The 17,734-nt window shown below is 40.1% G+C and overlaps 2 protein-coding genes across 4 annotated transcripts in view; both read left to right on the top strand.

Annotated features, from left to right (window-relative positions):
- The window catches only part of LOC142417050 (serine/threonine-protein phosphatase 4 regulatory subunit 1-like), a 28,157-nt gene extending 20,430 nt beyond the window's left edge, over nt 1-7,727 (top strand). For all 3 annotated transcript variants that reach the window (XM_075517355.1, XM_075517356.1, XM_075517357.1), the window contains 5 exons: nt 289-389; nt 1,633-1,753; nt 2,490-2,624; nt 3,419-3,560; nt 4,551-7,727. In XM_075517355.1, coding sequence (XP_075373470.1) covers nt 289-389; nt 1,633-1,753; nt 2,490-2,624; nt 3,419-3,560; nt 4,551-4,705 — 654 coding nt within the window. In that variant the 3' untranslated portion in view covers nt 4,706-7,727. The remainder of the gene's footprint in view (nt 1-288; nt 390-1,632; nt 1,754-2,489; nt 2,625-3,418; nt 3,561-4,550) is intronic.
- Nucleotides 7,728-8,997: 1,270 nt separating this feature from the next.
- Nucleotides 8,998-14,180, top strand: ANKRD60 (ankyrin repeat domain 60). The gene is given in 8 exon segments (XM_075516950.1): nt 8,998-9,086; nt 9,088-9,167; nt 10,021-10,151; nt 12,264-12,357; nt 12,360-12,428; nt 13,353-13,397; nt 13,979-14,065; nt 14,068-14,180. Coding segments are annotated over 8 exon segments (708 nt in total).
- Nucleotides 14,181-17,734: the final 3,554 nt, after the last annotated feature.

Raw genomic sequence — 17,734 nt, 5'->3', positions numbered from 1 at the left:
CTGCTGCATAATAAACACAAATCCTTAGTTTTGGTTGCTCAGTCTTATGCCCAGAGATGGTGCTTTGACAGGTATCCTTGCAGAAGAGATGACTTAAGGTACTTTTTTGGATGTCAGTCTTGCGTGTCCAGGCACTCAGCTAGTTGTGTGCAATTTTTAGTAACCATCTTGTGAACGATCACTTCCTTTCAAGTAGGAAAATGCACATAGGTGTGAATAGAGTAATACACCAGAGAACTGCAAGTATTGAATCTTACCAGTTTTATACTAGTAATGTTTTTCCTTTAGTTACTTCATGCAGACAAAAGGCGAGAGTATCTTTACCAACTTCAAGAATTTGTGGTGACTGATAACAGCAGGAACTGGAGGTTTCGTTACGAGCTGGCAGAGTATGTAATTTTGTTAACTTCTGATTTTTTAATTACATTACTAACTTGGAAATAGATAATTACATTCAGAAGTTAGCAAACCTTAATTAGGAGCTAAAAGTTTACAAATATTCTTTATTAAGGAACCAAACTTAAAAACCATTGGCTTCTGGGGTTTTTTGTTTGTTTTGTTTGTTTGGTTTGGGTTGGGTTGGGTTTTTTGGGGTTGTTTTTTGGGTTATTTTTGTTTGGGGTTTGGTTTTTTTTCCTGTTTGGTTTTTTTTTTTTTTTTTGGCAAGTTGTATTGTAATCAAGCGTGACTGAAACTTAGATGTCTGTGATTATACCAAAACGGAGATCTGGTTCACTTGCAGCTTATAAAATATGACAATCTGATCGATACTATTTAGTGAGATTTCAGATTTTGTTTGGTTCTAGACTGCCTTGTAAAATTCAGTGAAATGTATGTACAAAGTCATCTTTCTAATGTGTATGAAAGAAAAAACAGTTCTTAAAAAATTAATTTATTCATTTGGTATTTCCATATGACTGGGTGTAACAGAGGTAGAGTAACATCCCACAATTCTTTTTCTACAAGCCCTGTTGATATTTGGAGCACCCAAAGAATGTCTGTAGGCATAGTTTGCAGCTAAAACCTGACCTTCGTGTTTATCTCATTGCTTTGTTTGGGCTATTGAGGATTTATTCTCCCTTTGTAGTTTGGCACAACAAACTAAATCTCACTCCGGGCAAGAACGTTGTACAGCAGTTCCCTGACATCTAGTGGAGAGCTGTTGGTTTGTGCACGGCTGCTGGTAACATCCTGGCAGTGCTGTGGCTAGAATGACTTCTGTACAGTTCTGAGATATAAACCATTTTCTGAAATGTAGATTTTTACACAGAAGTAAATCTTTCGTTTTCACTTTGCAAGAATGTACAGGGTATTAGTCTGAAGCTGCAAAGAAACTTCTCATCCTACTTCTGTTTGTAGCTTTTGTTATTATTTGGGATAATTTTGATTCATTGGTACATCTAGTTTGGATAAAAGTTTCTCTTGGACTCCTTGGTGGATTAAAGCATGTACCTCTTTAATACATGTGTGCACCTTTATAAAGTAAAGAGAAGAACAAACTGTTCAAGTGCTTTGTAATAACCATGGTATTTTCAAGGCTCCAAATGATCCTTCCCTATGTTTAACAGATGGTATGATCAGAGCAGGTTAGTATTGCGCTTGCTAGAGTTAATCATGTTCTTTGTGTTTCAGGCAGCTGATCCTGATACTGGAACTCTACAATCCCAATGATGTCTATGACTACTTAAGACATATTGCACTAACTCTCTGCTCCGATAAAGTTTCGGAAGTTCGGTGGATCTCCTTCAAGCTGGTAGGGGATTTAGTTCACTTCCTGGCAGGAGAGGAGGAAAATGATCCTTGAGAGGGATAGCTGAAATTGTCTGTAAGAAAGCAAAGTGGCGTGAATACAGACATGTTTTGATAAACATGGTAAACAATATGGAAAAAAGTGAAATGAAAACTTTATAAAATGTTTTGAGTTGTCAGACTTCCACAGATATTAAAATCTTTCTCTGTTGGTTGTATGTGAATGATAAATGTATTTTCAAGTGGATGAAAACCAGGATATAGAAGACGTGGGAGACCTTCCCCCAGTTCTGGGAGGAAAAAAAAAAGTTACTGATCTTTCTTCAAAGTTGATCTATTTTGTTATGAACTTCATGATAATGCCATCATCCCATAGATGTCCTGAATGGGTAGAAAAATTCCTTCAAGTTTCTTCTTTCTCTTCATGGCACCATGGAAAGGGGCCTTATTTTAATGGTTGTTTTAATTTCTTTTAGTGCTTTTTGTTTCACCTGAACAAACAGCTTTTTTAAAGCTTATGCTTTCTTTTCTCCAGAATAAGCACAGTAACTTACTAAATTCTGCAAGCACAGCTGATTACACTGAATACAGTTTTTGGATTTTTGTAGCCTTTGGATTTTTGAATCCTTTGTAGGATTCAAATGAAGTGATGCTTTTTTAACTTTTTAAGGCCTACAAGTTAAATCTCATCTCTTCTTTTTTCCCCTCCTTTTCCCCTTCCCCCTTCCATTGCTTCACAGGTTGTAGCAATACTACAGAAGTTCTACACAAACAATGCAAATGCACTAGGATTAAATTTCATTAATGAACTTGTAGTGCGGTTTCGTCACTGCTCCAAGTGGGTTGGAAGACAAGCTTTTGCCTTCATTTGCCAGGTTGGAATCTTCTCTATGTTTCTATTTGTACATCTAACTTGGAGCCAGTTTGAGGCTTTTCAGCAATGTGGGCAAAACTGAAAGTTGGACTCAAGAATTTTTTTTGTCATTCTTTGGGTTCTGTGATTCTGTGGGTTGACAAAAGACAGTGGCGGAGTTGGTCTGGTTTCAGTACTAGCATATGGCTATCCATTTTCAAAGCTGTGATCATTGTTCTGTGCCTCCAGCTGAAATAACCCATCCTTGTGCTTTCTAGTATCCCAATAGCAAAGTCAAGAATTAAGTCCTAAACTGAGATGCATTTTGTAATACTTTGACATGCTAGGATAAAGGTTCGCAAAGGCTCCTCAAACTACTTCTAGATGCCAGGAATTATTTCCCTCTCTATTTCTACTTACCCACCCCCCTCCAAACCAAAAATACTTACTTCACTAGCAATGAGGATCAGGGGTTGAATGTCAAAAGGCAAAAGGATGATGGCAGGCAAGAGAGCAGTACTTCCTAAAATATAGTTGAAAGAAAGTTATCTGCTCTTGTTGGTTCATCTTCAGATGAACTTTAGAACCATAAGATGTGTTTTCATAACAGTATTCCAAAGGTTGTACTTATTTCACCAGCATAGGGTGTGGTGAGTTAAGAGTTAGAGAGTGACTTTTTTTAGAGAGTGAACCAGTTCAGAGTTAAGCAGTGACTTTTTTTTAATAGACCAAATTAAGGGCAGGATGGAAAGGAATGGCAAATAGTGTATTTTTAACGTAAATCTTGCTTTCTCATGTTCTCTGTTTATCCTGTAGGCCGTAGTAGAAGAAGAATGTATGCCTGTCGACCAATTTGTTGAACACTTACTCCCCAGTCTTTTAAGTCTTGCTTCAGATCCTGTGCCAAACGTAAGGGTTCTGCTCGCCAAGGCTCTAAGGCAGACGTTACTGGAGAAAGGTGTGGTGGTTAATTTCCTTTGAAAGGACTAATGTCTCACGAATGCTGTCTTTCCTCTGCTAGTGCAGTTTTTCATAAATGGGCTCAGCTGGTAAAAGGCTGCTTGGTTCTGTTTATACTGAAGACAGACTTACACATTGTAATCTGGCATACTGCATTTAAATTCAGATTTAGGAATAGAGATTTAGGAAGGTATGCTGTAGTGGCTTTTCTCTCTTAGAATATTTGATCATCATCCCTAAAGGGCCTGAAACTGGCACCGATCATCTGACGAATGTATTACTTCATCCACTAGAGGGCAGTGACGTCCTTGTCTGTGCCAAGAACTGCGACTGCTGGATGCTGCTGCAGGGGGTCGTTTTTGGTATCCATGATGTCTATGGCAAATACATTGTTCTTAAACATCACATCAGATTATTTTGATCTATTTCAAACCTTTGTGTTAATGAAGTAGTCGTCTTTGGGGTCCTTCAGATGAAGTGTTTTACCTTTTTCTGAAATGGTTTGCTTTGTCATTTTAGTCTTCAGCTAACAGTTGTACTAGGAAAGAATGTAATTTTGTGTGCTGCTACCATTTCCTGTATTACAATTCCTTAAAAACAAAAAAATCGGCTGATCTCTGATTATTCAAAGGAAGATGCACAGAAATCTTCTCTCCTGTCTTTTTCCAGAATAAAGTATGCAGAATGTTTTATAAAACATTGTGCAGTGGCAGCCTCCTGAGCTTGTGTTTACTTGTTGATACGTTTCTATTTAGGGCTCAGCAAAAAGAGTTTCTCTTAGAAATACTTAAGTACCTAATAAGATGAGTAAGAAGCAGCATATTTCTCTGTCAGCTTCCTTAGCTTGCTGTAGTTCCTCTAAGGAGCCTGTAAATTGGATGAGCTATCCTAGATGTTTTTGGCATCCTGTGTATTTCTGCACTGCTTATGCCTTAGGGTTTATTCTTTTGGCTTTGATTAAAATTGTCTTTTTCTCCCCTTATTCTAGCTTATTTTAAAAGTGTTGGCAATCCTCATCTAGAAGCTGCAGAAGAGACCATTCTAGCCCTGCAATCTGACAGAGATCAAGATGTGTCCTTCTTTGCCACCATAAAACTAAAACAGGGTAGCATGGACAATACTACCATTGAAAAACAAAACTAATGTGTTCTTCTGCAGTAAACGTTGAACATCAAAATGGTTATTCACCTTATGTTCGTGGTTAGTATAAACAATGTGGACAAATAAGAAGGTTTTTGTTACCTACTTGAGCTGGAAGGGGTCTATTGAGAAATGTTACGATGTTAATTTCATGACCACCCTTCATCTACAGCTGTGTGTGTGTCTGATATGCATGAGTAATTCCTTTTGGTTTTTTTCTTTGTAAATGTGGGTGATTAACTCCGATCTCACCTGCAGTTTGGTATTGTATTTAAAGTCTTACACCATACACAGTGTTTCAGTGTAATTGGAATTCATATTTCATTTTTTAACAAAACATTTCCAGTAGTAGAGCAGTCTGCTATAACTTTAAAATGGTTTCTAAATCTTAGACCCTGATTATAGCAAACTCACATGAAGATATTCTTTTGTCACTTTTAATGTAGTTTTTGTATTGTTTCAAGTATTGCATTTTAACTAAGAAAACCCTGTATATATGTGAATAGTTTTGAATTTTAACAAAAAATGATGAAGAACTTAATTCTGTATCAGTGGAAGAAAGCTCAAAAATCATTTCATTTTATAAAGTAGTTACTCTGCTAGAATTAAGGCATGGTTCATTTTTACTTAATATAATGTGATATTTTTCAAAGCACAGAGAGCTCAAGATTCTTTGTATATTGTGACTTTTCTATTAATTTGTTATTTCTGAGCTATACCCTTACAGGTGTTAACATGTCAGTTTTCGTTACTGCTGGCTCTGGTAGTGGTAGGTAGACTGTAAATTTCCGAAACTGAAAATTACTTGTTCTGCCCTAGCAAAGTTCACTTCATTTAAGAGATTCAGTTCCTGCAAGGTGCTATATCTGTAGAAGGGTATTGTAGAATTTTACAGATGTAACTGTGTGTGTGTGTTTTACATACACACCTCATTTAAAAAACACCTCTTAACTGGTCCAGCATTCAAATCCTGAACAGCCCACTACTTTGTTCTTACAAAATGAAGGACCTCTAAATTCTGAAAAACCCCAAATAAAAGATGTTCAGGGGAAAGGTGGTGATGCAGTTTACTCTCTAACTTCTGTTGATTGTATGGTAAGGTTTGGAGCAAACAACAAATGAAGGTTACTGAGATCCTTAAGCTTAAAGTAGGACGTCTTCTGTGTATTTAAACAGGTGTTTCGGAAGAAAGAAAAAAAAATACAGATAGGATACAGTTCCGTTAATAAAACCGGATAGCTTTTGACCAGTTTGAAAAATTATAAAGCTAATATTTTTTGGATCCTGTCTTCTGTTGTGTCCCAAATCTGCAGATAATGTGGGGCCTGGAAAATAGATAGTCTTACTTTTAAAGATTGTGGATTGGAACTTTGTCCTGTTCAAAAAATAATGCTTAAATACTAAGGAAATGATTTAATGTAACAACAGTTACTTTCTCTCTGTGAATACAATACTTTATCATAAATATTTCCCCTTATTTCACTATAATACTAGTAAGTAGTTCATGTGGGAGAAGGCTTTTACAGAAACTACTTTTTTCTTTTTTGTTTTGTTTTACATTTGGCTTGTCTGCAATACAGCAAGTAGGTTCCTCAGCTGGGTTCTGTATTTTTGGAGGGCTCAGTTTTGTATAAGTTTGTTTAACTAGTCTTGTATTATAATATGTACAGTATTTGTAACAAATTGTTTTCTTGTGAGATCACAAAATGCTTTTTGGAAGTTGCAGGCAGAAATATACCACTGCTATCACTGCTATTACAGCAACCAGTATAAACTCTGTAAACTCTGCAACATTCTACATTTAATTTTTTACAATTTTTTTTATAATTTAAAAAACTGCTTCTTCAGTACAGAGTTTTTATGATTGCAATTTCTTAATAAAAAGACCTCTCAAGTTAATTTTTTCTAGTTCTAATATCTTTTTCTAATGCTGGCATTATACTGGTATTTTCTAACAGTTCAAATTTTCTAAGGCCTTTCTGACAAGGTTTTACTTCTGTTTTTTATTATCAGTTCATTAAATTTCTCAGCACTGAACAAATTTTTTTAAGTGCATGTATATGTAAGTATGTTTGAAATGTACTGTATATAAATTAAATACTTTGAACATTAACCCAACCCAGGTTTCCGTTTGTCAGAATCTTAGAGTTACCTTTACTTGCAATAATCCACTGGAAAACACAAGCTTCCATATGTCTTAGCATGTTTGGTTAGTGTTCACTAAGAGGTTTTAATTAGGATAGCCACCAGCTATAAAAGTTCACTAAAAGGCTAAACAAAGTTCATTCTTTTTAACAGTATTTTGGTACCTCTCTGGCTCCAGAAACCATGTCTGTTTTAAATGATATGATTTCAGTAGAGCGTTTAAAAACTTGTTAAAACTCTACAGTTGCATGCACTAATGGCGGACATCATAGTTTTGGGGTGGCTTTTTTGTAGACAGTGTGCAGGTCTATTAAACAGATTTACCCTCTACAAGGTTTGTCCTTTTGTTTTTAGTTTTAAACTAGCAATTATTTCAGCATGACTGAAGACCGCACTTTACGTCTTGTACTAGACAAATGTATGCAATGATGAGTAAAGCGGTGTGTTCACGTACAATTCTCTGGGTTGTTTAAATTATGCAAAAATATGTATTTTAAAAGTCAGATGGAGCAAAGTTAGGTAGTTGATCCACTTTCACAATAGCAGTAAGAATACCACTTTTAAACATTTCTAGCTAAGGAACATGAAAATAAGGTTAGTGGGTGCAATATTGCTTGGATGCTATAGGAAATTATCAAGCACTTGTAATCCAAAGCATCTTAGTCATGTTGCTTAGAATGGAGACTTGGTAGTATCTTGTGTATGATACACACTTGGCATCTGTCGGGATGCTGCCCTAGTGGCAGCTCTGTCTGTACCCGCTGTTGTTTAGAACCCAACGAAGTGGGGACACTCTGGAAGTGTCATTCATTTGGCAGAATAGAGAATCTATGTAACTTTCTATTTGTATTTATCTCAATAAATCCTGTGACTGTTTTATAAACCAGCTTGTGGTAACTGACTTTTGTTCTAAGTGGGACGTGGGATGCGAATGTATTCTTTTGGGTAATGAAACATCTCCCTAGCAGAAACACTGTCATCTGTCAAACCAGGGTTGAGGGTGGAATTTGTCATACTGTGTAGTAAAAAGTCCATTAGGTGTCCAGAGATTTGAAGTAGCTCTTCCTGCACTTTTTCCTTGAAGTGAGCTTGCCAAAAGTGCTTCGAAACTAAAATTGTTCTGTCAGAACAGAAACTCTAACAAGATGTGTTTTAAATGAAGAGAACTTGTGTGTGCTGGGTGAGACTGGTATTCAAATCTTTATCTTAAATCCTTCCCTTTCCAAACTTCAGCCTGGAAGGACATTCGGGACTTTTTTTCAGTGTGATATTGCTCTCAGACATCCCACATCAATGAACTCTGTGTAGTTGTTGGGCGGGGGGGGGGGGGGGGATGTGGGTGTGTGTGTGTGGGGGTGTGTGTGTGTGTGTGTGTGTGTGTTTTAGATTGCTTCTAATCTTGGGAGTCTTCTGTATCTTCTGCTGGTGCAATCACCCTTTTGGCTGTTTCAGACACTCACTGGCTGCTCCATCCTGTGCTCTAGAACTTCTGCCAACTGCTGCAAAAGAATATCTGACCTCCCCTCTCTTTTCTCTGCAGGATTTTAGCTGATGCAAAAGCAAGGAGAATAAACAGTCCCCTGCACCCCCTGGTAAAGCCTACCCGCACACCTGGAGTTAGGGCACAGGACCCCTCTGTAGTAAACTGGAAACACAAATGAAACAGCCGTACGCTCTTTATTACATGTTAGACTAAACAGGTAGATTGAGAGCTAGACTTTAACAAAGAAAATAGGAACATAAAATATGGGCAACTTTGGGTATTTACCTCAGTTACTACTTTGTTTCTCTACTGCTTTGTCTTCCAAGTAAGTTTGTCATCCTAGTGAAAATCAGAAGATGGGCAAGAACAAAAATCTTTCTGTAATCGCTCTGGTGCATTACTTTCTGTGGTGTTCTCTGCTAAGTTCAGGTAGGCTATTGCATCACACGCAGACGAGACGGTACTGCTGTGATGTCTGTTTATGCTGCTTGCGTACTGTAATGTGCTTATGATACATGGGGGGATCTGTACACTTTGGTAGAAGGGGAATGTCTAGCAGAGGGAGGAATTACTACCAGATCTAGATCCCTGTCCTTATAACAATGCCAAGCTTTTTCTAAGAGACAAGTCTCATGAACTTTTCCTGGTCAGGTACCACTTCATCACCATGCCTTCCTGGCCCCTGCGGACCTTTAGTGTCCAGCTCCATCTACCTGAAACTAATGAGATCTTTTCACTGCCTCGATGCCAAAATGACTCGGAAGAAGCTCAAGTCCTGTTAAGAATTGTTGACTGGGATCCCCCTTCCTTTCCAGCAGCTTCAATACCTGGATGAAGGTGAGAACCTGTAACCTCTGGGATTCTTGGAGGTTGTTCCTAGTATCTCTACCTACTATTTATGGCTACCTCTAGGTTCTGGATGAAGGTCAGGGTTCCACTTTCCTCTTCATTGTATTGCACTTGGATTTCAGCTCTTGACTTAATGCTTAACTTCGCTTCCTACTCATTAAAGATAATGGTCTACTCAACAGGGTCTCTTCAGGTTAGAGACTGCAAATGCTGACCTCTAAATTCCTGCTTAGCCTTGTCAACAGGCAATGCCAGTACCTGGCAGGTTCACCTCAGCCTGTAACAGCTCTAGCGAGGCTCTGGCTGACCTCTCCACAGCTGGAATTGTGCGGAGCAGTGGCTTTTTTTTTCCCCATTACATCAGCTGGACGTGTGGCAGTGGAGTACTTGGCTTTGGAGGTAACAGGCAGAGATGGCCATTGAAACTTGTTTAAACCTGCTATTTAAAACAAAATAACTTAGTACTATTTGCTTCCTCAGATCAAACAAACTTGGTGCTTTCTTTTTAGAATAAAGATGCCACCTGTGCATGGATACACAAGTATTTTTCTGCTACAGTCTTGGTACTTACCATGTTAAATGTAGCTTTCTGTGGGTTACAACCCTTTCCCAAGAGCACTATATTGTAGCCTTTTCTAGGCTAGGAGTGTATCTGTGTTTTCACAGCTTTAGCACAACAGGACCCAAGGTGTCCTTGATGCATTATGACAGTAAAATCAGAGAACACCAGCATAGCTAAAAGAATTCAGTCACTGTTTAACTTTTTTTTTTTTTTAAGCTGGTCATTGTTTTCTCTGAGGATATGTTGACTTGCTTTCCTTTCTTTTCTAATTCCCTACAGTAGATCTGCCAGATGAGTCTACATTTAAGGACAATGATACTGTCCCGGGTGGAACGATTACGATGTGCATCTGGCAACAAGATGGCTGGGGGCATCTTGTGGCAGCTGCTGCAAAAGGAGAGACTATGAAGGTTGATTCCATTACTTCTGTGAATGGGTGGGGTACTGTGTGTGGAAAAGCTAAAAGCCTATTGCTGAAGGTCTAAGTACTCTTAAAAAGCAAGACTTGATAGAGCAAACAGTGGGGAAGTCTTTAATGGCAGAGACTTGCCATAGAAATTAAGTGGGTTAGTGGTACTGGCAACAGTTCACAATTAAAATGGTAATTTCAAGGGGGCTGGTAATCCAAAGACGGAGAGTCAATCCCTAATGCAGTCTGTTCAATTTAGAAATAAGACTTCTTTTTGGTGTTACTAGTAAACAGCACATGCACTTGGAGTGCAAGTTCTTTTCACTCTTTTATAACTTTTTGTAGCACTGATGTGAGTATACTTTCAGACTACTTTTCTTGTTCCTACTTACCCCAATGTCCAAAAAACGTTTGCACTTCGTATTCAGCTGCCTGCCATTTTACCCTTCTGATGTGTTCTCAACAAAAGATACTTATTCCCAGTGTTTTTCATATAGATAGGAGAAATAATACATAGTATGTATTTTTCTTAGTTATCTTAAAACATCATTAGAAGATTGAGATTATCTGTTCTTGGCTTTTCCAGTGAGGCTGAGTGACCTGTCTGTAATTATGAGAACCAGAGGCAGAAGCTCTCTGTTTCATAGTTCATCCTCCTCTGGCCATACTGACTCCAGACTAAGAATGGGACTCGATACACGCCAGTACCAAAACCAAGAATCAGAAGACATTCCCTGTCTCAGCCACTTTATTTGCTGCTAGCTTATGGACCGTCTTGAGTTTGTGATCCTGTTGAGTCTGATAAGTAAGAAAGCTTTGATTTTTATAGCACAAATAGTTTCTGTAGTGCTTTGATAGAGTGCATGCTGCTTTCTCGATTTAGGACTGAAACGTTGTCTCAGCAGAAACACAAGGTACTCTAGCTGATTTGTACTGTAAACCTTCGGGCCTGAACAGATGTGGTCATGAAATATCCTTTGGCACCTTTCATAAAGAGCCATTATCTCCGTTTCCCTGGCCAAATTCCAACCTGGCTAATCGCATTCTGTTCCTCTGCGTTTCCCCAACCACTGCAAATGGATACTGCAGGGTTCTTCGCTTCCTTTTGTTAACTGTTGTGTAGTGTTGCGGTTCACTGGCAAGCAGCTGTTCTGCCTCGTGCCACAAATGGCTTGCGTTTTGGTATTGGGCAAATTGGGGTTTGGGGTTTTTTGTTTTTGTTTTTTCCTCCATGTTTTGAGTTCCCTGTGTATTAAAGATTCTTCCTGCTCAGTGTAGAGCAGGAAACAGAAGGATGTGCCACAAAGACAAATGGTCTCCTTTGAAATGAAAGGCGTATTGGCACAAGAGCCCCATAGAAAGCTTGTTGACACTGTTGATTTTCAAATGGAAAAAAAAAAAAATCTTTTCAAGAAATAACCGTACAGCTGTTCTAATAGCATGCTTCCACTTACTAGATGAGAAAACCCTGGTGCACTGTGAAAGATGTAGCCCAACATGGAAATGGTTTCTCAGGAAGAACAGCAGCATGAGGCACCTGAAAATTGTTCCTAAGAGGCCTCTCAGCAACACTTTAGAACCGATGTGTTTGGCTTTATTACAAAAAAAAAAAAAAAGCTCCTTCTGGAAAAGAATGTGATACAGGACTGTTTCCTAAGGCAACTTAGGTTGCCTTTATGAGTTGTCTGCTGGAATTAAGGCCCAAAGTTTCACCTAGCTCCTAAGGAACCTGGGCTTACGTGGCCAGGTCTGTCTGTCTTCGTCCCCTCTCCCCCAAAACTCTTGGCAGTTTCCAACAAATCTAAGAGAAGGACAGGGATTACAAAGAGAAACAGTTTCTGTAAGATTTGTGGTGCTTAATAACTACATATGAAAGGAAGACCCAAATTAACGTGCCCTCCAAGGGATGGCTATGAATAAACATCATTGGATAGTAGAGACTCGAGGTGGGGCAGAAGACTAAGAAACAGGCAGGTATTATTTAGCTGATCTCGGAGTGATTTATGCAGTGTGCAAGCATCCCCTAAGTACGGATATGAGACTTTGTTGATATCTAAAAAGAATCAGACTACTGTTTTGAAAGAGACGAAAAAGGTTTGTGTTTATTCTGCAGCTAGCCCACCTGGGAGTTACAGAGGACTTTGCGGGCACCACGCCATATGCAAAGTTACTGGGACCAGAGCAGAAAACAGAATGGGTAGCACACCGAGCTTCGTGGCACTGTTTGTTGCCAGCCACAGGGGTCATGTTGAAACTGCCAAGTTTCTCCTGAGACATGGTAATATTCTTAGATAGAACAATTCTTATCTGGCTGTAACTGCACAGCACACCACCTTCCTGCTTACCCAGGCCATAGAATTTTACCCAAATGGCCTCACATATTTTGTATTTGAGGTGGAGAATGTATACAGCCCATCAGTTCTGATGTAGACGTGGAGACAATAAAAATTGCTGTTCTTGCTAAGTGTAATGACTTTTGGCATTTGAGAAATTCATATTGGACAACAGGATTTCTGATTTTTAGTTCCCTCTTTGAGTGTCATTTATTTATTGCTATTTTCTTATTATCTAGAAATGCTTAGTTTTTATCAGTCCTGTGCAGTGCTTTATCAGCCACTGAAATACAAGAAGACTTGTCAGCACAAGTTCTATGGCTCTGACATTTGGGCTTTTTTGTTGCTTTGTAACTAAATTAAATAAGACTTCTTTCCCCAGAAGTCTGCATTTGCACAATGGACAGTCCTTTGGGTCGACTTGGCTCACTGGATTGTCCTGAATGAAAGGATGTTTGTTAATCACTTTTTTTTATCATTGAAAGTGAGCGCTGAGGAGGAAATCCCACCTTGTCTGACAGTGCTCCCTTCAATCCAGGTTCTTGAGCCTGGCCTCCTCAAAGCTGGTCCCTGTTAAAGGACATTGTCATCTCCCAGTAAGTGAGAGCTCCCAGTACAAAAGTAATGGCAGTGCCTAGCTGCGGCAAAGCTAGCAATGTTCCCCTCAACGGAACAACGACTATCCAGTTGTGTGTGAGCTAAGGGCGGGAGCATTTGTTCACTAGACAGGTTTGTTAATTCCACTGACTAGATGTGACTAAACCAAACTGCATCTGCCTTCAGAAAAAAACTGTGCATTGTGGCTTGCAGGTGGCATGACCGCCTTTCGTATGCCTTGTCACACTCCGACTGTGTATGATTTTTTGCAGGTGTGGATTTGCATTCTAAAACCCCGCTAGGAAGGACTGCCCTTCAGGTTGTTGTCCCAGAAATCAGGGTTCGTTTACCTGGTGTGCAAAATGCCAATATACACACAGAGCAGAGGTATTTTATTGCATATTTGCGCAGATATGGGTGTCTATCCCAAGACAGCACACACAGCTTTCAAATTAACAGCTATTTATACACAAAGCATTCGCATATTCAACTTCCTAATACATATGCAGTATTCTTCTATTAAATGATTGGTTAAAATCTCTTCGCCTAGCATGTAAATTAGCGTGTATGCTTAGCTGTTGTTCTTCAACTTCATCATCTGAGTCGGTGATATAATTGGGGTAGGTGGTCCATGAGTCGGTGGTCGCGATCTCCCCCTGCCGGAATTACCTTTCCCCTAGTTTCCTACCTTTTTGGCAGATCTAAGCAGTTCTTCATGGCTTACTAACTAGACTAGTGATACATCAGTTACACTTCTGCTTTTCGACAGCCACATCCTGCTTATTGGACAAAGGTACATTGTGTAAGTTCCTATGGAGATAAGGTAGGGCTCTACAGTGGATTTCTACAGCAGGATCAATCTTTGTGAATTGTATACTTACGTTTGATTATTACAACAACGTCACTGCTGTTGTGGGCCAGTGTGACCACGCTGAACTGCTCCTTAGCTATGGGGCACGAGCTCTTGGCCCGGCCAGCGAAGGACAAGGGCGGTGAGCCTTGCCCACCTGTGGGGCCAGAAGCAGAGTGAGCGCACCGTGGGGTTCGCTTCCAGTGGAGGAAGAGATCCCCTGGCACCGTGCCACCCTCCAGCGCTGTGAATCGGGCGTCTGGTCCCACTTCCTAAAATATATACGGACTAACTTGGTTCTGGCAAATTTCAAGGGACAGTCAGTAACTTTCCCAGAGACTTCATATATAGGTTACTGGGTGGGATTTGCAGGTTATATTTATGAAATAAGCTCATGTACTGGTGATGCTGCAGCTAAGATGACAACTAGCCTGACAGCACAGCTCTCAAACACGCTTTTAATTTGTAGCTTAAGTATTTATAACATTGTTCTCTAGCCAAACTGGCCATTTAGTTAATATGGTTTGTAGGAGAGCTCGAGCCTGTCTGCAAGTTCTCTTTGGAATGCTCCTTGCTAAGGTAATTTCCTAATAGTTGGCAACAGACCAGGGTGATATAGTTTAATGAGTATTTCAGGGGACTGAAAATCCCTAGATCTTTAATCCAGTTCTGGCCCTGACTGGCTTTATTGCCTCTGGCAGATCAGTTAAGGGTTATTTTATGAGTAGGGCAGTTTGTCTGCCATGGGAGGGTGCAGGCAAAGTTGATGTGCGTGTAAGTGGCTAATTATGATTGCCCAGTGCTTGCTTAGTGTCTCCAACATTGTAAGCCTCAGGGCTTTGAAGGTTGGGGTTTCCCGAAGCCAGTGATGGGGTGAAGGGACCTGCCCATCTGCTTTCGAAGTTTCTTAGTATCCCAAATTCCTTAGATGCTTTAAAAATAAAAATACTACTTATGGTCTCTATGATCAGTAGAAGGAAGCTGAGCTTCTGGTCTGTTTCCTGAGGGCTTATTAAGGACTCAGTGCTCAATCGTGAGCAGTTTCCATTGCTTTGCTTTAAGAGACATCTTTCCAAAGAGCTCAGCACTTAACTTCCAATTAACCACAGAAGAGGTGGTTCTCAGTGGGAACGGAGCACTCCTGAGAACTTGGCCCACTACCTTCTTGCTTGCAAAGCCCCATGCACAGCCGGGAGATCCTACAAATAACTAACATGAGGAGTTCTGGTTTCCTTGTGTCAGAGCATTTTCTTTAACTGATAACCAGGATTGCTACACAAATATCCAGGTAATTACTGAATTTTGGCCTCAATACTTAAGTTTGTGTTCCAGATTAGTGCCTGGGAGTAGCCATATCCAGAATGTGATATAAATCAGCATCCTGTGGTGCGGCATTGTCTTTTATGAATAGGTGAAACGAGGATCAGAAAGATGCTGGCTGCGAACTTGGATACCTTTAGTTTATATCCCTTAAGGGAGAGATTGTGGCTAATGTGGACTAAGAATTGACTTGAATGCTCTGCTCCTAGCTTTGCTTTGCGTGCGTTGAAGGAACGGAGGCAAGTTACATAGACCTAGTCCTGTAGGAAGGGCTGCAAAGGAGGACATTGTAGTACTCAAGCAAAGGTGCCCTATATTCCAGGAAAAAAAAATCAGGGGATCTCAATAATGTTCCCATGTATGTTTTTTGTCAGATAGTCCCAGACGGAAATACGGAGTGTTGCTCAGGGTAAGCACGGTAAGCGTGACATGGCAGGTATCCAGGCATGTGGCTGCCTAGCTCAGAGACAGAGAGTTTAGTCTGTCCAGGGAATTGTTTCCCTGTGCTCACAATCCTCAGGTTCCTGGAAGTAAGTCCCTAAGCCTAGTTTCCATGTTAGTAAAGTTACAATACTAACCTGGAATGCTTTAAAAATGCAGCTGCATCCCCTAAACACTCGCCTGCCTCATTCAGGGTGGAGGGTTGGATGGATGCCTAGTCCGAAAGTAAGGCTTTGCACCTTCCTTGGATGTTCCCTGCCACTGGACTATGTGCTGTTCTTAGAACGGTGTGCGTGAACCAGGAATCAAGATCGAGAAATGAAAAACACTGATTCAATCTCTAGAATGATCTAAGAAAAATACCCCTTTACTTCAGCTTTTTTTGTAAACTGAAAGGGCTTTGGGGTGATTGTTTTACTACTTTGTTGCAATTGCTTTCCTTTCCTTGAGCTTAAAAGGTCACAGCCTAAAGGGAAAACCCCTGGTCGCTGTTCTGAATTGCCTGGAGCTACACAACAGAAGTGGCGGCAGTGGGGAAACACCGCGGTTGGCAGGAGAGCGCGCCAGGAGCAGGGCCACACATGGCACGGCACCTCCGGAGCGTCTGCAGGACGCGTGTGCCCTCGTCCTTGGGTCTGTGTCGTGTTCACCATTCGCGTATGAAAACTCTCTGTTTGCTTTTCCTGAGCCACGTCGTCTTGGTTGCATCCAGTTGTGAAGATAATCTACCCAGTCTTTCAAAGGCAGCAGCCCTGTATTCCTTCTGAATTGATATTTGTACTTGAAGTCTCTCAAATCGAAGATGATAAATACCTCTTACCTTTCAATTCCTTATTTTAATCAAGTAATAAAGCAAGGTCCAGAACTTCAGGCTATGGGAAGTACCACTTCTGAAGCCACTTAACTGTGATTCCGGAAGACATGTAGCAATGCTTACACACGCTGACATCAGTCTGAAAAAATGAACGCAGAATTCCTTCGGTTTGAGGGGACACGTTCATAGTATCATTTAAACAAAGTTCTCTCAAACAGGTTTTATACTGATTATTAATTCTATGTGACTTAAATATATAGTTGTTAAATAACTGCTTAGGAGAATGAGAAGAACGCAAATTTTATCAAAGTGATCAGTAAACAAGATATAAAAAGATGGTGCTTCTGGCATTTTGCTGAGCAGTGGAATATTGCAAGCAGGATTATACAGAAAAGTCCTTAGAAATCCTTTATTCTTTCCTCCTATTGTCTGTTGAGACTGTCTAATCTGTGCCCAAGCTTCTAGAAATGGGGAGAGGATTTGTAGTTGCTTTTAGATATTATGCAGCATGCTGCATAGCTCTGGGAAAGAACAGTGAATGTCATGTGGAGAGAACTGGGTGACATCAGGACAAGGATGCCAGGAATGGCAGGAAATTATGTACTCTGTGATTATATAGTAAGGGACAAATATAAAGTATTTTTTTGCTGGATGCTGGAGACTTATCCTTTGGGAAGAACAGAACAGAAGTCACCAATGTGTTGCAGCTGGGAAATGGACTGGTGTGCACTAATCCAAAATTGTGTTGGGGCAAATTAGAAGAGAATTAATGTCTGGGTGAGACAAGCCCTGGAACAGCGTGTGCTGTTCTGGTTAGGTGAGAAAGTGAACTCAAGCTAGAAGAGACCCCTAAATTAACCAGGGGAAAGGAAAGGGTTCCTCTTCCTGAGAGGGCTGGGAGGGTAGGGCACAGCCACTGGAAAGGACCATGCAAGGATAGTGTTGATCCTTGTCTAAGACTATAAATGCCAGGGAGGTAAATAAGCTATTTACACTGAAGGAAACCACTGGGATAATAAGACCAGAAATCAGACTATGTTTTGCAGCTCTAGTTAGGGAGGAGTGAGGCAGAGAGACCTAACCAAACGTGTGTGCCTTTCAGAATGCTGCTGTGTGATATAACGGTCTGGAAAACTGTTTGGGCTGCGTGGCAGCATTGTTGGATGCTGATTTTATTTGTTGCAACAGTGTATTTGTTGCTTAAGGTTTCTATTCCAAAGAATAAAAAC

The sequence above is a fragment of the Mycteria americana genome, chromosome 14 (assembly GCF_035582795.1).
Source record: "Mycteria americana isolate JAX WOST 10 ecotype Jacksonville Zoo and Gardens chromosome 14, USCA_MyAme_1.0, whole genome shotgun sequence".
NCBI lineage: Eukaryota > Metazoa > Chordata > Aves > Ciconiiformes > Ciconiidae > Mycteria > Mycteria americana.
The sequence above is the reverse complement of the archived record's forward strand: the minus strand, read 5'-3'. Positions and strand labels throughout refer to the sequence as shown.